Source organism: Tinamus guttatus, unplaced genomic scaffold, assembly GCF_059628265.1.
Source record: "Tinamus guttatus ecotype Peru unplaced genomic scaffold, ASM5962826v1 Tinamus_guttatus_pri_ptg000133l, whole genome shotgun sequence".
Taxonomy (NCBI): domain Eukaryota; kingdom Metazoa; phylum Chordata; class Aves; order Tinamiformes; family Tinamidae; genus Tinamus; species Tinamus guttatus.
Window position 1 is genome coordinate 384,949 of NW_028288667.1, and position 22,949 is coordinate 407,897.

A 22,949-nucleotide genomic window follows, 5' to 3' on the forward strand; every position below is an offset into this window, starting at 1 on the left:
AAAGAATGTATACAGGAACGTGTGCAGTATGCAGGAAGTTATAATTATTTTATCTTTATCTGACTTATAGAATTTATGAAAATAAGTATTTCAGGCCTCCTCAGCATAAAGATTATGGGAAATTTTTTTAAGACTATCTGATTAAGTACGCCAGGCCAACAAAGAACAGAGCCCTTGCTTTTGCTGCTCTAACCACATCTCATCTTTTATTCTTGGTGTTAGAGAAAAAGCAAATATGTGCTTTATTTTATGTGTTGCACAAATATGTGCAAATATGTACAGTGAAACCTTATTTCTGTGTTCAGTCGTAACCAAGTCTGATGTTAGAAGTCCAGGCTGAGCAGTGAACTAAAGTGTGTGGCTATAAACAGGGAGGAAGCTCTTCAGTTCAGCCTCATAGGCTCAAGATTAATGAAATGGAAAAATCAAGACAGGATTGTTCAAAGCAGCTGCACCAAAACGCAGAATTTGACAAAATAGAGCAATGGAGGGGAAAAAAGGGACTAAAGCTGAATCTGCTAGAAATTTCCAAACACAAAATCAAAGATTTGAGGGAGAAAAAAAAAGAGGTTTTCTTTTTTTAGGCTGTACCTCTCTTAGGACTTCTTTTTAAACCTAACTGGTATTCTGGAAGCTTGATTATCTGAATGTCATAAGGGACAGCAGCTCTGACTGAATAATCAGGTGAATTTGCATCACAATTAGGTATTGGGAAGCCCAGCCTTTGTTGTGCACTTTATTGAGGTTCAAGTACTCAAAGATGACTTGTAATGACAGTAGAGATACACACTCGTATTTTCATGCTTTTCCTTTTGATTTCCTAGCCATATCCCATGCGAATGAAAATTCCAGCATTCACTGTAAAAGAGAAAAATCTTTGCAGATCTCTAAGTCGACAGAAAAGCAAACCGAAAAAAAAGAAAAAAGAAAACACTATTACAATTAAGTATATAATTTTAAACCAGCTTTGTAATTTTGGGTGCCAGTTGTATGGGCTGTAAACCCCCCAGGACTTAAATAGTCCTGTCTCCCTTCTTTCCTCAAAGAAGTACTTCAAGAAGTCAATGAAACAGTAACTTTTCCAGGGTACCTTTGACCCTTTCCCATCTGATAAGTCGTTACTATCTAAGCCTCTAGTTTATAACACCCTGAGCTTATTTATTTATTCATTCATTCATTCCTCCACGTTTCTCAGAAAAGGAATCCTGTGGCAGTATCACGGCTCAGGAGACCTGTTTCTGGGCTGCTGTTTCTCTACAGTAATTACGTTTCATGATGTGCTGGCCGCTCCGAAGGACACGTGTATCAGCTCCTAATAGCCTTCCCTTTCAACTACTCTTTTCCTCTTTCTGTCTTTATTTCCAGTCTTCCTCTCCCTGACAAACAAATTAGACCTTTTAGTTTTCCGCAAGTGGAAAGCACGCCAGACAAAAAGCAAAAGTGTGCACTGCTCTGGTGAGCATGTTAGCCTCTGGGGCTGCGGAACAGTTTTCTGCAACTCTAATTAAGACATGGCCTGTGGTTGTACCAGTGCTCAGCCCGAGCTGGTCTGGCATATTTTTGCTTTTATTATTACTGTTTTCATGGCTCTGTCACAGCAGCAGTCAGTCCGGCCGGGCTGTGCATGCACTGCTGCTCTCCAACGGAGGGAGGAGACACTCCGGTGGCTTTTCCTGCTCTTTCACCTGAGAGGGGTCTTGACTTGCAGCCTAACACACAGCCGATCTTTGATAATGCTCTGTGTGTGCTAAACAGCCTAGGAACTGAGCACCCAGGGTAGATTTAAAGAGAACAAAATCGCTGTCAGGTATTTATGAAGTGCTTGTTAATGAGAAAAGCTACCCCACCTCCAGGCTGTGGGTGAGGTTACTTCTGGGCTGTTATTGCCCTGCAAATCCTCACGCACCTGGATGACTTTACTCATGATATACATGGACAGAGACGGTGTCAGCATTCATGAGCACCTTCCCAGCCCTGCAAACTCACAGTAATTTCACTCAAGAACTCCCACATATTTGTACAAAACACACAACGCCCATCACGAAAGGTCACCTGTACAGGGACATCCACCAGACTGAGCAAAGCTTTGGAGCAGCACTTAAGTAACCGAGTACAAAGGTCCCTGAGCATGAGAGCCATGGTGGGGCCAGGAAGAAAACACCCTTTAATCCCCCCTATTACTTTACTCATCACCAGTGAAAATACTAAGGAGAAATAACACTAACAGGGCAACGGGAGCTGTGAGACAGCTCTCTGGTCACGGAGCCCTGAGTAATCATCCTCCATGCCAGCCACAGGCCTCAGTTCCCCTTCCTCAGGAAAATAAATAGATAAATAAATAAATAATGGACAGGGAGCGGGGCAGAAGGAGAAGCGCCCGCGCGCGGCCGCCTCAGGTGGCGCCGGGCGGCCGTTGGGGCCGGGGGGGGGAGGGAGGCGCCCAGGGGCGGGGCCGCGCAGGGGGCGGGGCGTCGCTGCGGCGGTTGCGCTCGGCGCAGTCACATGAGCCGCCGCGGAGCCCCCGCCCTTCCCTCTGCCCCGGCACCCCCTTGGCCGCGAATGGCACGGCCCGAGCGCGCGTGCGCGCAGGGCGGGCGCGGACGAACCACCGAGCGCGGGCGGGGGGGACCCTCCGGCGCGGCGCGGACGTGACAGGCGCGGCTGCGGGGCGCCGGCTGCCGCGCAGCGGAGCGGGGATGGCGGCGCCCCGGGGAGCCGAGCACCAGGCCCCGCAGGAGGTACGGCACTTCCCCGCGCTCGCGGCGGCGGCCGCTTCCCTGCCGGCTCCTTCCCCTCTCCTCGCCGCCTCCGCGCCGGCAGCGGGGAGGCCGCTCCCCTGCCCTTGCGCCGCTTCCCTCTCGCCTCGCGGGGTTCCTGCGGGCTTGGGGAGCGGGCTGCGCCCTTCGAGGTCACCTCCCGTGGGCCGCTGCCCGCAGAGGGGACAGGTCTGGCGGAGCTGAGGCTGCCGAGCTGCGGGAGATGCGGGGGAGGCTCCGCAGCCGCCTGCGCGGAGGCCCCGGGCGGGCATGGAGGGGCGCTCGGTGCCCCCAGCGAGCCCCGCGGACCCCCGCAGCCTTGGGCACGGCCTCCTGAGGATAAATTAACTGTCTTAAGGCCATAGTGGTCAATGGTTTTTTACCTAGTTGAAGACAAGCCGTGAACCAGGAGCTTGAGCGATGAAAGCAGATAGCGCTGCTTGGCTAGATGATAGTGAAGTATCACAGTGATGGTAAATCTATCCAGAAATGTGTTCTCTGCTTCCCTGGTATTTTTTCACTTTAATGGCTAAATTGATAATGGAAGGCAAAGGAGTTTCCCGACATGTGGTCTGTGTTAAGACAAAATTTGGAAAAGAGTTGTTGGAAAATACTGGAATAATGAAGGGGAAACACCGAATGCTAAGTTGTTCATCTGTTAGGTTGAAACAAGAGAAGATGAGGAACAAAACATCAAATTGGCAGAAATTTTGGAACTCTTGGTGGCTGCTGGGTATTTTCGAGCAAGAATCAAAGGATTAACACCCTTTGACAAGGTGAGACTGATGTAGTATTCTTAGAAGCCTGTTTTCAATATATTTGTGTGAAATATTTTTCCAAATTTGCTGGTATACTTGTTCTGGGTATTATAGCATATGTTTATGAGTCAGTTTTATTGGGAATTTTGCCCCTCTCACTTGGCTGCAATTAGAATAGTTAAAAGACTTAATGTTTGGAGATGGCTTTTTTTAAAAAAAGAAATACTTATTCTAAATAATAGGAAGTGGAGGAGACTCTGAAAAAGAACAAAACAGTTGGCTCAGTGAGATTATTTTTGAGGACTCTTGTTTCATATTTTTAGTGTTTTGTATATGAACATTTCTTTGTCCATACTGACAGGAAGTATATGATACTGATGGTGAGCAGAGGTCAGGCAGCAAGAGGTTTCCTCACTGTTTTTGTGCTGACTGTGTGAAAATTTTTAAACTGAGCTTTGAAAACACAGAAGTATGATAGAGTCTTTGAAATGGGCTCTTCTGCCTTCTGTTGCTTCCTTGGTGTTAGCACAGCAATGCAACCTTAGTTTCTTAAAACCATGTAGCACTGCAGATCATAAGTGATCAAGAAGCTCAGATAAGTAGTAGCTTCAAAGAGTCTGCCTCCGTATGCAGTTTTATTGCTTTTATTTGTTTAGAGGGGTGCATTGGGGTTTCATATGATTATGATTTCATATGACAGTGCCCGATTGCTTATTTTTGTAGCATTACTATTGAAAATGTGTTTGCTACTAATGTGAAAGGGACACTGATTAACTTGATTAGAGGTGATTGTGAAATAGATAATAGGTGTTAATAAACTGTATATAGAGCACCCAAACTTGTGTGATGTTGGTAAGTCATGCCACACTTTGAATCTCTTTTTCTTGTTTTGTTCACTGTTCATTTCTTTTACGTTGCGTATGCTTAAAGTTTCTCTTCAAATACCCAAGTAACTTACATAGTTGATGAGATGATTCAGGTGCTTAAATGTCCCTAAAATGTCTATGAGAGTAGGGCCTGACAAGGAGAATTTCTGCTACTGTGTTTGTACAGTGCCTAGTACTTGGTGTGTCAAATGACAGCATGCGAAGAATAATAGAAGTGTTGTTAATTATCTTTTGTAAAATTTGCATTTGGTTCATTCGATCACTTTTTAATGATGACGTATATAGCTCTGTTTTTTTTTTTTGTTTGTTTTTTTTTTACTTTTGTTTTAAATCAGAGAGCTCTATTTCAAAACTAAGAGCATAAATTAGAATATCATTAACTATTCTATTTTTACCTCCCTTCCTAAAGAGGTATAATGTACATGTATATTGTATGGGGAAGTTGATGTATCTGTATCTGTAGATCCCACTTTCACACTCAGCATACAGAAACTATTAAGTATATTTTTTAAAATAAATAATGACTTTGAGATGTACTTTTTTAACCTCTTCAGCTGTAAAATGAACCAACAGTTCTCTTTCTCCTTTGCTAGGTGGTAGGTGGCATGACGTGGTGTATCACTACTTGCAACTTTGATATCGATGTTGATTTATTGTTTCAGGAAAACTCTACTATTGGTCAAAAAATGTAAGTTGCCAAAATGAGTGTTTTTTTTTTTTTTTTTTTTTCCTTGTATGAAAATAAGAGGGAGTACGGGGAGAGTTACTTGATACTTGCTCGTATATAAGAAGGTATTTTAGTAGAACTCTCCTGCTTTTCAAAGTCACTCATTTATAAAACATTGCGCTGGTTTCTCATTCCATAGTTTTTCAAACACTGAATGTGTTTAAAAAAAAAAAAAAAAGCTTATTCGAAAGCAAGCAGTATTATCACCTGCTGGGCTGCCCAGCAATCATGCCCCTGCTCTGCAGTGAAAGCATCTATGTGGTAGCAAAGCACATAGTGCTGGGAACTGATCCAGCTAAAAACTTACCAAAAATAGCTTCAACATGAATCAGTTTCTGGATCCAGTTTTCTGTGCATCTGCACAGATGCTTGTGCTGGCACAAGGTGATGATACAAAAGCCAAAACAAAGGGCAGAGAGTCTCCACACAGCTGGAAACTGGAACACAGCACTGACCTTCCTTGAGCTCCCTCCAGCTGCAGTTTTTACTGTGTAAAATAACCTCTGATCTTTTTTCCTTTTCTTTTTTTTTATCTTTCCTGTTTTGAAACTGTAGACGTTGTAATATGCAGTCTAAACCATGACCCTGTAGTCTAAGCAGTTATCTGCCCCAAACTGGGGAAAAGGAATTCCTTCATGCTAGTAACCTCATGAGACTCTTTTGGTTTGATAACACTTCTTATTCAGGGAACTAGCCAGCTAATTCCTGTATTAGGAAAGGCTGCGAAAATCATTTATGCTGAGAAAGGGAATACATTCCAAAGTACATTATTTCTTGATGTAGTTCTGTGATGAAATAGCAAGAAATAAGAACAGCCTGTCAAGTTGCAGTTTTATGAAGAGATTTATTTTCCACTGTAAATTAAAAATGTGCCTTACTGTAGTACCTTGACTATCATCTTACATCGGCAAGATTGAGGCTGTTAAAAACAGCCGTCTTCCATCCTCCCTCCTGCCATTAGATTTAGTCACTTCCATCATGATGGATAGCTAATTACATAAAGTATTGTTAAAGGTGCAAATCTAACAGAGGATAGAAATGAAGTCTGCATATTTTAGTTCAGAGTAACTATACTTGAAGATAGTGTGTGTTCACATGTTACAATATTCAAAGATGTTTGCAGATATTCTGAACATGGGCATTTTACCTGAATATGCAGATATTAAAATTTCTGTAATGTTGTAAATGTAGTAATGAGTTATAAGCCTGTAAATGGGGTTTAGTCATTTTCATAGACTGTTAATATATGCAGTATGAATTAAAAGCTATTCTGTATGAAAACTTGACCACTTTTCACAGCAATATACAACTTAAACTAGTAGAGGGGGGCTACTATTTGTTTGCAAAAATAATAAATAATTCAATGTTTATAAAATTATAGCGTAGCTGAATGTATTTTCTTTTTCTTTCTTTTTTTCTTTAAATAGTGCCTTAACTGAAAAAATTGTATCAGTATTACCAAAAATGAAGTGTCCTCATCGTTTGGAACCACATCAGATTCAGGGATTGGATTTCATTCATATATTTCCAGTTGTACAGGTAACCATTTTGTTGTTTATCAACACTTTGCTGAACAGAGGCCAAAAAACGTAACATAGATCTATGTGACTGTTTGACTCTCTATTTGATCTCGGAATGAATAATCAAAGAGAAGTACTCTTAAAAACAAAGCAAAACAGACAAAAAACCCTCAAAGCCACCCTTATTTTAGTGATGGAATTTTTGTCTGATTGACCTTCAAGAAAAACATAAACTCCTTAAGTTATTTGCAACTGAGTCAGTCTGCCTCTTGTGGAATTTTCCTGCTTAAAGAAACCCAAAGTTTAAGCTTGTTCTGGAATCTGCTAATCTACTTTGCCAGACTGTGAACTGCAGCAAGTACAGTCTGTGTTTAAGTTCATGGAGTAAGTTGCAGTCGCTCAAACATGAGCATAGGAATAAGTTTAAATGTCATGTGGCTTTAAGTCTTTTGGCCTAATTAAACATTTATTTTTATTCTTCATTCATATCACTTAGAGTGATAACATGTGATCCAGTTACAGTGTATGTGCTAACCATATGAATGCCTCTTTTTTTTTTTTCTTTTTAAGGTTTAAGCTGATACATGTGATATGTTCAACTGATGTGTGTAAATCTTGGTGCACAGTTAACTTTTTTCAAACTTCAGTTCATCCGTTCATGAATATGCATCCTTGATAAGTAGGGAAAATGAACAAGAGTTCAGCAAATTTCTGTAAATATCTTCTTGCCTCTTTCCAGTGAGAGAATTTGGCAAATAAGAGTTTGATCTAGATGCTGCTTTGTAAGAATCAGGGAAACCTTCCTGTTTCCTCTTTCCTCTTACGCTGTAGTGGGAGGCTCCTGAGGAAAAATACCTCTAACTGCCCTCCCTACCTAAAGTTGTGCACTTTATCCTGCTGTTACCAAAACAGCTTTCAAGCTGTGCTCGTGCTGCATGGCGTGGGCAGTTGTCTCTCTTATCCGTGTGAGTTTATGTCTGAATTTCTACTTTCCTAGCAACCCTTTCCTGCCAGTCATTTTGTGTCTTAATTACTTTAAAGTAATAATGATTTTGGTTATAAATACAAGATTTATCAGGTATGCTTGAAGAGTAATTCCTCTCCTAAAATAAAAATATAAAATACCACCCCTGCTGTAAAAACTGTAGCTGCAGGTATTCTTTTCTTTGTCCTGCTTTTTCCAAAATGCTGAGTAGGGATATTACTTCTGGAAGGAAGAAGCATTAAGCAGAGTGGAAAATTAGTTCCTAGATTTCTCCTAGAGCAGTAACTCTCAATAGCTGGCCAGTAGGTGGTACATAAAATCCACATTTGATGAGGGAAACTTACTTGATGGTTTTTTTTTTTTTTTTTTTTTTAAGGAGAGTTCCTGTAGGGTTCAGGCTGATTCCAATACTCTTATTTCCTCATTTCTTCCTAATAAAGGTGGATTTCCAAGAAAGGTTTAGGTATATGCTGGTATATGTTAAATAGTCAACTGCAGATTGTGTTCTGTAAGATCATGTAAGAGCTATAGTAGACTGACCACACCATGGCAGTTAGGAAGTGTATATTTAATAATGACACTTTATTCAATAGCTCATCAAACTTAAGATTTAAGGATAACATATTAATCTCAAATGTAAATAGTATAGAAGCTTTTTTCTCTATCCTGCAGTGTCTCTCAAATACCTTTTGTGCTGTGGCTGCTAATTCAGTGAACTTCAAAGCAGGAATTAAGCTGCAGATTCCTTACTGGCCTGGATTATATTGAGCTGGTTGACTGCCATATACTGTAGAAGAGAAAAAAAAAAAAAAAAAAACACAGGATCCAAGTTGGAACCTAATGAGCAGAAATGATGCTGTTCTTCCTAATAAACCCTACTTGTGTCTACAGAGAAAAGTACAAATATAATCTTATGTTGAAGTGTTTTGCAAATAATAGCCAACATTTTCAGCTCCCCTGTTTTCAGTTGATTCCCTTCACTTTCAAAGAGTTCTTGGTTTAGGCACTGAAACTCTTGCTGGCCCAAACTTGGATCCTGTGATTGATCCGATCTCAAATGTGACTTACTGCAAGCCTTGTCACCGGCATGCCCATGAGATTTATCTTTTTCCAAAATATTTAAAAATGTACTTGACTCTTTTTAGCTTTCTGTGTGGTCTTATAAATGTCAAAATAAAACTTCTTATATCAGCATTTGGTTCTTGAGCAGTTAATGGACTTGAAGGTATGGCTTTTTTTAGTGGTGCTGCAGTTCTTGAAAAGGAAAAATTATTATCTTTATAGTGATTTATATAGAAATGAGATAACCTTGGATAACCTAGCTGTGATGGTTCCTGCTTAGTGTGCAGCCAAGATGAATGAGATAAGGTTGTGTCCTCAGTGGCTTCCCCTGTGTGCCATGGTGTAATGCAAAAAGATGGATTCTGTGTTAGATCTTGGCATGGAGAGCTCAGCACGCTCTGCTCAAATTCTCGAATGCTTCAATGTCCACCAGAATTCCAGTCCAACTGCCTGACTCCGTCTGATAGAGATGGATGCTGTGAACAGTTCAAGATGACTTCAAAGAATGACGTGCATGTCATTGCCCACAGACTGCACAAAAGCCACCTGGAGTGTCCATTTATGTCATCCTCAAAGTAAAGGGGGATGTCTATCCCTATGAATGCCCAGGATAAACATATTCTTGTATACCGACTGTAGATTTTACACTTCCTGGAATTTATTGAGTATTCTCTACGACCTGTTAAGTAGAAAAACTGGGCACTAATGGCTTATAAAGTGAAGTAGAGTTTTCAGGGCTTTGCATGTGGAGGATGTTTGCTTTGCTGGCTGCTACAGCTGAAGTCTTGGTCTGGTGACTTGCAGGCTGTGCTGACTGCTCAGTGGCAGAGGACAAAACGAAAAGTCAGAAAAATTAAGTTCCAGTCTTCTGTGAACCACCATTGTGTATTATTGTATATTATTCTGCATTACAGTAGCATATATTGTGTGTTTAACATTTCACAAGTAATGACAATGAATACTATAGGTAGTATAGCAGTATCTAATCTGTTGAAATATGTTTTGTTAAAGCACTTCTTGCTTCATCAGTAGCTTTCTTTTGATAGCTAGTAAAGTTTATGCAGCTATCACTTTTGGGAAGGACATTTAGGTTTTCTTTTTTCCTTTTTTTTTCTCACTATTAAAGATGCAAGATGAAAGAGAAGCTATTGTTTAAAGTGGCCCAGATCCATTTCAGCAATGTGTCTCATTTTCCTTTTTTGGAATGAACTTAGTATGAGATGCAAATATTTTGATTACAAAAATCTGCTTTGGCAAACTTTCAATGAACTTTGCCTGTAGTTGTGGTGATTTCATATGTTTTTGTTTCTAAATCATTTTGTCAACTAGATATATTTGTGCTTGGGCTTGCAATAGCACTTTAACATACATGTTTTATTTTAGTACTTACTATAAGAAATAAATCAGAATTTTAAAGAATTAATTGGAATTTAAAAATTCAGTGTATGAGAAGATGCAATGCTAGGTAGATAATCATACATGAACATACCTACTTCTACAATATATTATTTACAAAATAAAATTCAGAAAAGTATTTGAGGAGGATACCTAAAAAGATCCATGCTTTGCTCCAAGGAGTTTATAAGGCAAGGCAGGTGCATCTTTTTTTAGGCTATTGACTTTCACTGTAATGTGAACAGTATGGGTCAATAAGACAAAGAATTTATAGGTTTTGATAGGCAAAACTTCAGTTAAAATGGCAGTCTTGTGGTTTCCTAGTTTATTCATTTACTTGATATTTCTTAGCACATGGTTTGTTTTAAGTCTGTGTGTGTGTATATATACATATATATATACAGATATGTGGATAACAAATATGAGGGTAATAGCTTAAAATATACTTTTTACATTTACATAATTATAAAAACCATAGTTATGCAACAGTTTGGGAGTGGGTTCTGCTGTTGTTTTTCTTCTTTCTAATGATATAAAGTTTCTTTTTAGTGGCTGGTGAAACGTGCAATAGAAACTAGAGAAGAAATGGGAGACTACATCCGTTCTTACTCTATATCACAGTTTCAAAAAACTCATAGACTACCAGAGGTAACGTGTGGCTAGTTCTTGCTTCTCTTTTGTCAAGTGGTTGGGTGCAGCACTGGCTCCACAGCTGCTGTAAATCAGCCCAGATGCACTGAGATTGCTGAGACTATGCTGATTTACATCAGGCTGTGTGTATTTTTTTGCCTTTTTTGTCATTTAGTTAATTGTTCTTGTAGGAATCCAAAGCGGAGTTAATCTGGGGGAAAAAATAGAACACCACCAAACTGAGGATCCAGCCATTTACTATGAGTGAGGATTTAGAGATGTCACTTTTCTTCTTTGTAGCTACCTTAGTTTTTCTGTAATATTTGGTACTGCCCTGTCTATCTGGCCTGCAAGGTGCCTGCTTCCCAGGGTGGATGTAGAGCTCTGTGCAGTGTGTCCAGACTCACTGTGTGACTGAAACTGGGCTGCCTGGAATGGATTCAAAACCAGCCAGTGTGGTATGGAGAAGCTGATGTAGCTAAAATGCAGGATGCACTGGGAATTGTCATGTCCTTTGTGCTATGTCATCTGTGACTTCCAACTTCGTTTTAGAGTGCTGGCAGGCAAATCTTCTTTCGCTGGATCCAAACCCCAAATCTGGTTCTGAAAGATAAATGTTCAAAAGACTTTCTTGAGGAGGGTAAAAAAAAAAAAAAAAAAAAAAAAAAAAAAAAGCTTGTGGAAAGGTAGGGTTAGATTTGGGTTGAAAGGAACTAAATGCCGTTCAAATATGTTGCCAGAGAAGTCTGAGCTTCTGTTTTATCTGGAAGCATAGTGGAAAGAGTCATTATGCACTGTTTGAAGCCCTGGTCGCATTCTTTCTCCATCTGACAATAGTCAAATATTGACTGCTTTGAAGTTACATGCTTTGAGTGGTGGTGTATCCCCTCTCCTCCTGCTGAGGAACTTCCTATTCTGCAGTAATGATTTAAAGTTTCCTTGGCATAGAAGGAGAAAAAAAGTGAATTTGGATTTGTGCCTACAGTGAAGAGCCATCAGTTTTCTTTGTGCATTTCACTCAAAGACCTTTTCATATTTGAAATTTTTCCTCCAGTTCAGTAGTAGGGTTAAAGGCAGATCTCCTTACTGCTGAGAGTGACAGGATTTTGTTTGCTCCTTTTTTTTCCTGCTTATTTTTAATGTAGAGGAAATTAGAGGAATTACAGAGGAAAACTTACTTTTCCATGCTAAGCCCATCCCATTCATTATTTCTTTGGGCTGGAGTAACAAGCTAATGGTCCCAGTAGTGGGCTGATATTGCAAATGTTGAAGGCTGTATGAGCAGACAGTAGAAAGATTATTGATTTGGATATAGTTTTAAAGGCTTGCTGATCTGATGAGTGAAGAAGGAAATAATTGCTGTTTGACTAAACAATTAGTTGAGCAGCTGAGTTAGTCATCGAATTCGTCAAATACTTTCTAAACTCATTACCGTTGTTGAAATTTAATCTCTACTCCAGTATTTTTAATCACCTTTGTTAAATCTTGCAGGATGATGAATTTATGCAAAGAAAAGAGAAGACTATCAAAACAGTTACCAATATCTTTGTAAGTATAACGGACTCTTTCGTGATCATTTTTATCAGTCGAGAAGCAAGTTCTTTTAGTAATGAAGTGGTGGTGATGAATTCTGTTTAATGCAGTCACTCTTAGGCTTTCTCATGAGATCCCAGTTACATGTAACATGTCAAGCTTCACTCTTAGAGAAGAGGCAAATCCCACTGCTTCATACTAGAAACCTCTTAGGTGTACAGAGTACCACTAGATAAACTACATCATCTGTTTGTGCAGAGACTATGTCGTTCCATGGCGTCAAATAAGTGACAAAGTAGCTCATAGCTTTTAACACTCCAGCAGACTTAAGTGCTTATCTGCAATTATCAGAAACTGGACTATATTTATCTTCTAATCAATCATAAATAATCTTTTAAGTTCCTGCATTTCAAAACTTATTTTCAGTTTCACTCCTTGTGAAAGCAATGAAAATAGGTCCAGTGAGGCGCCTTGTGCAAAGTCCCACAGTGCTCAATTGGGTTTCCGTACATGTGAGAGTGCCTGCTTTCTGAAACTGCTCTTTTTAGAGCTCAAAGAGAAGGACATGATAGAAGTGAGGCAGAGACAGGTATGCTAGATTAGATACTTTCCTGCTGGTTGAAGTCAGTAAAGTTTTCACTTGCCAAATGTTTTTAGGGTTATTCATTTGAAATTCACTGGACATGATCCAGGAATCCGTCATGCATGTGCCTACTTCTGTAGTGAAGAGAATAGTTTCATATTCAGGGTCTATGAGTGGAACAGATAGTGGGAAGTGAAGAAAACAAGGTGCTGTCTTAAAACTTGGAAATCATCTTGCATAATTAGGCTACCCTGAGTGGCTACTGCTAATTAGTGCCCTGCCTTTGAGCATGCAGATTGCTATCCTCAATTTGGATTCATCTGCAGATTTCATGAAGGTATATTCTGTTTTTCTCCTCCTCCAGGTCACAGATCTCTGGGCTTGAGGTGCATCTTCATGGTAGATAAAGTTTTGTCATTTATTCATTCATCATTGCTCAGAGCATCATTAGACAAATGCTTCCTCATTAAATATTCTAGCTCTGTCAGGATTATAGCCTTTACTGCTGGCACCTAATCTTCTTAATGGAAGATTAGACTATAAGATCTCTGAGAGCATCTAGGCATGAATGCAATCTAGAGGAACATGCAGAATAGTTTTTAAGGGACAGAACCCTCACAGGCTCCTCTTTCCATCCTTAGGAACTGGAAAAAGGGTATAACATCAGTTTGCTCTTTTCCATGTCACCTTCAAATTGTTGTGCATTGGAATTGGAAGGGAGATCAGCTCTGCTAGAAGAGAGTCAGCAAGTGTGAAAGATGAGTCTGTTATCTGAGTTCCTTATTAGCATTCTAGTCTAAGGACTTGCCCTCCTCTCCTCAAGGGGACAATGCAAAGAGATTTATGGTCATGGTCAGACCTGAAGGTTAGAAAAGAGAATATTAAGCATCAGGAATGGTAGTTGAAATAAGGACTGCTACTGCTGAAAGGTGAATGTGTTGTAAATTGGTTTTTTTTTTTTTTTTTTTGCAATCATTTTGTTCACCTGCTCAGTTATCTCTGATACCAATGTTTATATTTACCAATGCTTATGCTGTGAGGGCTATGCTTTGTATAGCAGAAGTATAATACAGAATACTTCTATGAAAGCTACAATTGTTGTTTTTCTGTAGGTGTAAAAATACTTATTGCAGAAGAATCTGGATCCAAAAAAAGCTTTTTCACGTTCATGCAAAAGTGTAACATGATTTAATAGCTAAATACATACACAAGAAAAATCACATGAGAAATGGAGTAAAAATTAAAAAGGGTAGCTGACAAATTCAATGGGAACTTATAAAGGAATATGATTTATTTTCACTTGTTTGAAATCTTTACTTTGGGATAATTTATTTTTGAAAAAGAAATCTACTTTGGAGACATTATGTTGAAGGAATTTCTAGTTAAAAAGGATTTTTGCATGATCTGCCTTTCATTTTCTTCAAGCATCTTTGCATTTTCTTACACTAAATTTTATCTATGTCAATAAAAGCTTTGTTTTCAACTTTTGTTTTTATAATGTATTTGAGCATTTCATAAAACATTGCGAAATATATGAGTGTGAATGAGCAAAAAGGAGGGAATGTTCCTTCTGATGAGTGTTTGAGGACAATTAGCCCTTGTCACAGCAGATTAAAACTTCAAATTAATTAAAATTCTTCTCCTTTGTTAAAGTAGATTTCTAAGTTTTAATTAGTTGAAATTTTAATTGATCTTGAGGAGTTGGACTATTCAAGAAAGCATTAGCTGCAGTCCTAAAATTATTTTTTTAATTTTAACTTCTTTGTAGTTTTTTCCAGTATTATTGTTCACAGGGTCACATTAAATATTTGGCCTTTTAGTAAAGTCTTTAAAAATCTTTGTCAGAAAAAAATACTGCCTTTCAGACTTCTTGCACTGTAATCTTTTGCCAAACAAACCACACAAATGATTCCAAAGTAAATTTTATCTTTGTTCCAATTGCTCATTTCAGGAAAGTTACAAAGGGATCCTTTCATCTTGTCTGTGCATGAGATGGAATAATTTTGATGATTTTTGATTTTATAGCATAAAGACTGTTATGCTGGCATTGTTGCTGTGTGTAGAAGAAGGTTATTTTAGTGTAAGACACATTTTTTAGTGCTGTCATGATTATTTTGATGTTAGTGCTCTCTCAGGAGAGCAGCTCTGTCTTAAAAAAAATAGCGCTCGATATGAAACAAATAGTGAGTGACTATGGATGCTTGTTTTGTTTGCTGGATTTTGTCTAGCTAGGATCACGTTTGGATATTGTGGGATAGGTTGATTTTAGTAGCAGATTTCACAAAATACATTTTTCCTGCTTTACATTAGAGTAAAATCTGCATTAATTCTATTGTGGCCAGATAAAGTTATGATCATTGAGTAGATAACATCTGGTCACCTAATAATTGAATAAAAATAACTAGCAAAGAAGGTAACATTTCTGGATACTGGAATTATCAGTTTAAGCACAGAACTTCCAATTTAAGTAGGCATCAGTTTTGCTGATTTCTTTTTGATTTTTGATTTCTTTCAAGTGTGAATGATGTGTTTGAGGAGATAGTTGAAAAAATCATGTTTTTTTTATAAAATACTTGTTTATCTTAAAGGAAACCTCCTGTAGCAAGTGCTTTTGAAATAAATTCAGTAAGTTTTTATTCATGCAATTCAGAACGTCAAGGATGTTTATTGGATCGCTAAACAAATGGTGTTATAACTTGCTCTAAAAAAAGAAAAATATTCAATTATTTAAGAAAAATACTGGGCAAACTTTCAATTTATTCACTCTCTTACAGGAGATATACAAACCCCAGAGAAAATATAAACGTCAGGAGGGAGCTGAAGAACTGCTAGATGAGGAATCAAAAGTCCATGCTACACTTCTGGAATATGGCAGGTGAAAGGATTCAGTCTAAGTTGTGCATGAGTTTTGTATTGGGTATGGTTACAGGTATTCAAATGAGATCTGGGCTGACTTTATTTTTTATTGCTTGAGAACAGACTTTCAAATTTTGTTTATTTACCCTATAAATAAGTAAAATTGGGCAGTTCTTTTATATAAATGTATAATATCTGCTACAATGGAAGCCCACACTGTGACTCTGTCCTCTTAGCTGTACTGCAGTACAGGTGGGAAATGCTTATTGAACATACTAGTTATTTGCTCCATAAAAACAGCTTAAATCCATGATGCTTGTAGACATTTTGAAATTCTCAACCTTGACTGCCAGAAAAGTATTGTCTCCTTGCAGGCAGTCTTCCAGAAACTGGAGAGAAAATGAACTGAGGTTATTACTGGCACTTTTAATAGTTTTAATATAGTTAGATTGGGAGTTATAGTTTAGTGCTTTGTCTGTTGACCTTCTACAAACTTTCAGTTAGAGACAAAACTAATACAGGTTTGCTTATATCCATTACTAATGGAAGGCCCTCGTTTGTGAGCTCTCCGAACAGAAAGCAGTTTTTGTTATTATAATATGGCTTGGGACTCTTTTTCTAATAAAAGTATCCATGAAGTTAATGAACTTTCAGGAAGCAAAATGCTTAAGATGGTCAGTTTTTTTATGGTCTTGATGATTTTGTACAGCCCTAGTAGAAAAATACAAAAGAAGAATAGGTATTTAGTCTCTGAAAGGCACTGAGCATAATGGAATACCTGTTGGACTGATCTAAATGGATAAGAAGAAAGGACAGAACTTACAGATAACTAGCTGTATCTGTCTTCCAATATGAGAAGTTCGTTTTGGCCTACAAACTGCATGGAAAAGGGAGAAAATACAGGTACAGGATTTGAATGTGTTCTTGTGATACTTTCATAATGAATTCCCAAAGCATACAGTTCTTGGGCAGAAAACTGTTACTGAAACAAAGCAAAACCAAAGATCATCTGAGGAAATGGCAGCAGTAGGACAGGTAAATGTGTTTGTGTGTTGTAATATAGAGAGAAAATCTTGAAAAAGGCAACTGTATGTTTATCTTGAACCGACTAAGAAACAGCAAAAGAAAAGACAAAGGACCTAGCGGTGTGTGCAGACATCTGGGAGCGCAGTAGGGATTGCTGTCTACCCTTCAACACTTAGGGAAATCAGAGCACTGCTAAAAAGGCAGATGATAGACGTTTGTCTGGTTTAGGTACAAAGTTGAATGATTTTAAGATCCCAATGGGACGGACCTCTCATTCTTTCAGTATTTGTAGGTGGTAGTCTTCAAATCATGTGAGTAGAGTTTCTTCAGTTATCATAAAAATGACTCCTTTCGGTGGAGGACACTAATAATAAAAAGTTCTCTCAGTGCAGTGAATAATAGAGGGTCCTGTCATGTCTTGATGCCAAATGCAGCATTACACAGATACAGCTGGTGATATAGTGCTGTGTTCTGGATTGGTTTTGTTCCTGCGGCCTTCATTTTAAGGGCTCTCACAAAAATGAGTGTGACATGGTAAGCCAGGATCTACTCTTGAGAGCGCAGTGGTGCCGGTGAGCATCTTTCTGTGTACTTGTGTAGCCTGTTTCAGCTAAGGGCTTTCATTGCCCCGTCTTTGCATATTCTCAAATAGTTTCCGAATTAAGTATAAAGTCATAATAAAGTTCTTCCAAAATGTGAAACAACATGAGACCTGGGACGCACATGGATTCCCTGTTGGTATAACTGATGCTCAAGTTCCTTTATTGATATTTTGTTGCAGTTCATTTCTTGGACCCAGTTATCTGCATGAAAATTACCTTGCACTCCTACAGAACACAGTACAAGACGTACAAGAACGGCAGCGCTGCTATCCATGGCTTCTTTGCAAATACAACTTTATGTATATTCTTTGTGGGGGTGGTTCTCTCACCTTCCCTGTATTGATAACCTTTAAAATGCAGAGAGATCTTAATGTTTGGGAACTCTGGAGAGCTTGGAGTTTACACTAAAATAAAATAGGACTGAATTTACCCTGTAGTTACGAATGTTGAATAAGCTGGTGACACTTGATAGTGTTGTTGAGGACTGTATTTGACTTAGGGCCATAAAAGGTTCTGCTTCTGCAGTAGATAAGGAATTAGCCCTAAATGTGAATTAGTCAACTGAGAACATCTTTCGTGGCTATGTATGTGCTGGGCTTTGTGCTTCCTGATAATGAGTGCAACTGCTTGCTTAGTTCTTAAAAATGTGTTCTGCCTGTCTCAGGTATATATGTGTCATAGCTCAGGATCATTTTCCAAATGGCAAGAGAGGATGGCTTTTTCCATGCCTTAGCTTTACATGAAAATGCTTTAGGAGCAGTCTACATTTGGAAAACCTAATGAATGGAGTAGATGGAGCTGCCATTATACTGTAAATACACTACAGTACCTGCTTGTTAAGTTCAGTCGAAGCATTTCATAACTAATGTGAACCTGGCCTTGGTAGCTGCTTGTGTCAAATTATTCACTTTTTAGTGGGCTTCTTTTGTTGAGAACTGATAGAAAGATTTCTTGTGAAATCAAAGATTTTGGAAACAGCAATATTTTTTTTTTGTCCTTTTAGGAAATATGGTTTTAGCAGACAAGCAGGAAAAGCGGAACAGGTAAAATACTGTTTATATTGCTTTTCTCTTTTTTTAATTCTTCCTGAAATTCAAGTATTGTATTGTTATTCTTGGAATGATGGTTATTGTGATATCTTAGGGAAGTGCAACAGAAGAGCTGTAACTTATTCTTAAAAAAGGTTAACAGAGACTAAAAATCTGCATGTAGTGAGAGATACTTTACTGATTTTCAAGTGATTTCCTTCATCTGCCAAAGATTACTCAAAGATTAATTTATGCAAACATATATTACTTAAATCTGTTTTGTTTTATGTGGGATAGGAGATAGATAGCAGATCCTGTCTGTTTAATGACTGTATTTAAAGATGCATTTACTAGATTTTTTTTATTTTTAAGGAATCATTCTGCTAAGTAAGACATTTTATAGGCATTTGTTACATATCAAGTCACTTAATGTGATAGAGAAGCATGACAATGCCATAAATAAATCAGTGTCTCTTGAAAAGTAGTGTTCTTATCTGTACTTTTGATGTCTATAGAGTCATAAATGATGCCTGTAAGAGTTTTTACAATTTTATTATTTCGGTGCTGATATTACCTCAATTACATGTTATTACAGATAGTGTTAATGAAGAAATGCGCAAAGCGTGATATGCTGTTAATAGTAAAGAGACTGTGCTGAGGTTCCCCTCTTTCTTTATCTAAATATTCCACACACACATTTGACAGGTAGATTTGGAAACGTATCTATTTATATAATTTATACCCACCTCTTTTTCCCTGAAAGTCACTGTCAGGCTGTAGTTGTGCTTTTTATGGTTTATTTTGTTTCCTCATAAATATTACAGACTTTGGAATATTGTATATTAGACTGTCACTTACAGTGTGAATTGAGTTACCAGTCGGGTAGAAGCAGAAGATTAAATAGTCTGGTCAGTGGTACAATGGCGTGACCTAGAAATCGAGTCTGTCTCTTGTTGGTACTCATTATTTTAGTGGTATGTGTACTTCCGTCTGAACTAAGCAAACATTTTGAATGTCATAAGCTTGTTACAGCACTGAAATCATTTTTCATATCTTAATTTCTGTCCAAAATGCAGCTTTTCCTTGTATATTAGATGCTTAAGCCCAAACTTTTGGACTTAACAGATAATTGATTTGAGAGGCTGTAGGTCTCAGAAGGCTGTGAAATAAAGGATCCTTGACCCAGGTGTGCCTCTGGCTTACTACACACACAGTTTTGGTCAACTGGGATTCTTCAGAAGTCAGTGACAGTTGTGCCTCAGTTGGCATGAACTGGACCGTAGGATGTTCCCATGTTGCCTGTCAGAACAGAACAGTTGCATTTGGGTTGTCTCCTTGTTGTCTGTCTTGAGTCAGATTACTGCAGTTAGATGTAATATTTTCTTAATTTCTTTTAAACAGGCTGAAGATAAAAAACTTGTGCTACCTCCAGGGCTTGCAGCAGCAGGAAAAGCTGAGGCTGGTGATGAAGCTGATCTCCAGGCTGCTGAAGAGGTTTGCTGTGTGCACAGCGGGCACGCGTGTTCCTAGCTGGGGGAAGGAGCAGTAGGCACTGCACACCCATAGGCTGCAGGGAGGAAAGTCTTGGTGCTTAGCTGACATGGGAGTTCCTTCCCCCAGGAATTTGAAGTGGAAGCACAAAATTAAATCTTTTTTGATATTTAATATCAAATACTCAACTTAAAAGTGCTCTGATTCCAAAATTCAAGAGGTCGGTGTACATATTTTGGGTTGGTGGTATAGTTGACTGCTCTGAATTAGCTTTTACTGTTACAAGGAATTTTCATTTATTTGATCATGTTAGCCACTACTCTTGCAACTTTCATATAATTGCTGTTTGATTGCATGCATTGAAATACACGTTAGATGATATTAATTATATAAGTATGTCACTTTCAATGCACATAACCTTATTTAGCATATTTCTATTTAATACCTTCATCTTTTGCCCTAGCTTCGCATTAAAACTCTGATGACTGGAATGGCAGCGATGGCAACAGAAGAGGTAAGCAATATTTAAAACTAACACAGCTTTCTTTTAATTATGGATGGGCATGTTTTAGTAATCACAGTTCAGATTTGTCATCAGGGAGTCTCCTACTTTTTCAGGCCATACAGTACCTTAAGATGTAGGTATAGGGATACCCGCACAAAAATTATTGCTGTCTTTTTCAGTCAGAGTTTTCATTCTTGTATTATAATGTTACACGAGAGCAGTTCAGTCTATTTATACCACTTACTTTATAGTTATCATTTACTCTTAAGGCAATTGTTACTATAATTGAGTTAATTGAGAGTCCAAATGTCCTTGAAAAAAATTTGCATGTAAGTTTTCATAAAGGGAATGCAAGAAAAAATGTTTGAATTAGAAGGACAGCACTTTTTACAGTGTGCTGGTTTAATTGTCATCTACATAATCATAGTTTGACTCAAAATGTGGTCTGAAAGAGTTTTATCATGGTAACTGTAAAAGCATACAAAATACAATTAAAATATTTGAAAATCTGAGTTCAAATAACTATTTTTTGCTCAAAATGAAGGAATTTCCCTCAGTGAAGTGGAGATAGAATGTTCGTTGGGCTTTTCTACGATAATAGTTAAGTTTTCTATGTCTCTGCTAAGAATTAGAGCTTGGAGAGATTGCCATTTAGAAAAAGACAAGCCGTTCCAAAACTCAAGCAATTTTTGATTCAATTGCAGGGCAAGTTAACAGCAAGCACAGTAGGCCAAATTGTTGGACTTCAGTCAGATGAGATCAAGCAAATAGTGTCAGAATATGCTGAAAAGGTAAGTGGTTATAACGTAACCAGGTTATGCTTCAGCAGGTCATGTTTGGTAGCTTACTCATTTAGGTTTCAAGCTTCCAAATTAAGTGGTATGATTAAACAGCAGTGTTTAAAAACAGCAGTATTTTGTAGTGGAAGACAGCAAAATTCAGGAAAGTGTTTAACTGAGGCTTGGACGTGCACAAGCTTTTATGGTGAGAGCACATTGTGTCCCTGAATAAATAAGGCTTAAACACCTGCTTAAATGCTTTTGTGAATAAAAAGCTGAGCAGACATTTTATTGAAAAATAAGCGTTTATTTTTAAGCAGAAAAATGCAGCTGCCTGCTCAGTGAAAAAAAGTGTAAGTTTTCAGGCACTGGGTTCTTATTTGCAATTGGCCTCGATTGCCAGCCATGTGCTGGATCTCTGGTTTTGAAGCTAGCATCATCAAAAAACAAACCTTTGTTGCTTTTACAAGTCAAGGCAATTAACTTTGTTTATTAGCTCCATTTATTATGTTCAACTGTGATTGCTTTTACAGTAATGTGAAAAGAAAATCTGGCTCTTCAAGCAATTAATACATATAATACATCACTGCCAGTTATGAGTTATAGGTCGCTCTTATTTGTCCAATAGTCTTCTCATAATTCTTCCTTTTTGTTGACACTTATGAGGTATGGTGCTTTCCCATTTGGGAGATAAACCTTATAACTCAACAGAGTCTATAGCAAATTCTTGGCCTTTCTTTATTATAGAGGATTGGAAGAACAGAAGCCCAAGGGTCATATTTCAATGTTACATTTCTTCTGTTCTGAGAGAAGGCAGCAGGACCTTGACTATTATAGTAGAACAGTGATTAATTCTCTGGAAAGTAAGAACTGATTCAAGTCAAACTAAAAATATATCATTTTTAAAATCAAATCTACTGGTTGTGAGCAAAAAAAAAAAAATTAAAATCTGTGTTCACATGTGTGTACAAGGAAAAGAAAATCAGGGAAGTTATTAAACAGCTTATAGAAGCATTAACAGTATTTGCATGCTGTTCTTACAGCTTTAACCCCTTGTTAAATTCGTGTTCTGATGAAAGGCAATGCTTATTTGTTTGTCAGAGCCTTAATCAGGTTCTGATCCATAGACCTTTGCCCATGAAAATAGCTGGCAAATAAAAAACTCATGTAAGTCTTAGCAGCTATTGGTGATAAAAGCATTGGGGTACTGGATAGAACATGGCTGTTTATGTAATTGGTCGCTGTAAGCTGCAGATGAGAAAATAAAAATGAAGAATATATATGGAAAACCTGTGTGAATTTTCATGCAATAATAATTCTTACTCAAGAGTAATTCAGCATTTATTTCAATGCAAATATTAGCAAGTTTTAATGCATATATTAATCCCCATATTGCTTTTCCCAAGCCAATTGCTACCTCTCTTTTTCCTCATTTTAAACTTAGGCAGTTACTACTTAAAAGCAAGGAATGACAAAGGGGCCAATTTTGAGTAAACACAGTGGAAGATTAAAGACTTTTCGAAGTGGACAAACATGTTTCAGGTTCATCTGTAGTAAAGTGGGTTTGAAGATCAAGGATTTACTGTATTTATAGCATGGCTGACGTCCTTAAGACTTAAAATTTTTGAGAATAAGCCTGTAGATGGCCATTTCCAAAGCTGTTTAATTGGCTTTGTGTTTCCTGGTGCAAAAAAAGGGTGTGTATCATTACAGAGAGACAAAGCTGTGAGAACTGGGGATGGGGAGAGATTTAAGTGAGAGTAGATGCTAAAGTAAGTCAATATAGGCTGTATGAACTTGTTTCCTTTGGGGATTTGTGGGGATGA

General features: G+C 38.1%; 1 protein-coding gene across 1 annotated transcript in view; it reads left to right on the forward strand.

Moving 5' to 3' along the window:
- The first annotated feature begins 2,639 nt into the window (after window positions 1-2,639).
- CCDC93 (CCC complex scaffolding subunit CCDC93) overlaps window positions 2,640-22,949 on the forward strand; it is a 38,411-nt gene continuing 18,101 nt past the window's right edge. Inside the window, exons 1-11 of the mRNA XM_088521796.1 lie at window positions 2,640-2,738; window positions 3,419-3,532; window positions 4,995-5,089; window positions 6,556-6,667; window positions 10,640-10,738; window positions 12,212-12,268; window positions 15,611-15,711; window positions 18,324-18,363; window positions 19,750-19,842; window positions 20,303-20,353; window positions 21,049-21,135. Of these exons, the coding sequence (XP_088377922.1) occupies window positions 2,697-2,738; window positions 3,419-3,532; window positions 4,995-5,089; window positions 6,556-6,667; window positions 10,640-10,738; window positions 12,212-12,268; window positions 15,611-15,711; window positions 18,324-18,363; window positions 19,750-19,842; window positions 20,303-20,353; window positions 21,049-21,135 (891 nt within the window). The 5' untranslated portion in view covers window positions 2,640-2,696. The remainder of the gene's footprint in view (window positions 2,739-3,418; window positions 3,533-4,994; window positions 5,090-6,555; window positions 6,668-10,639; window positions 10,739-12,211; window positions 12,269-15,610; window positions 15,712-18,323; window positions 18,364-19,749; window positions 19,843-20,302; window positions 20,354-21,048; window positions 21,136-22,949) is intronic.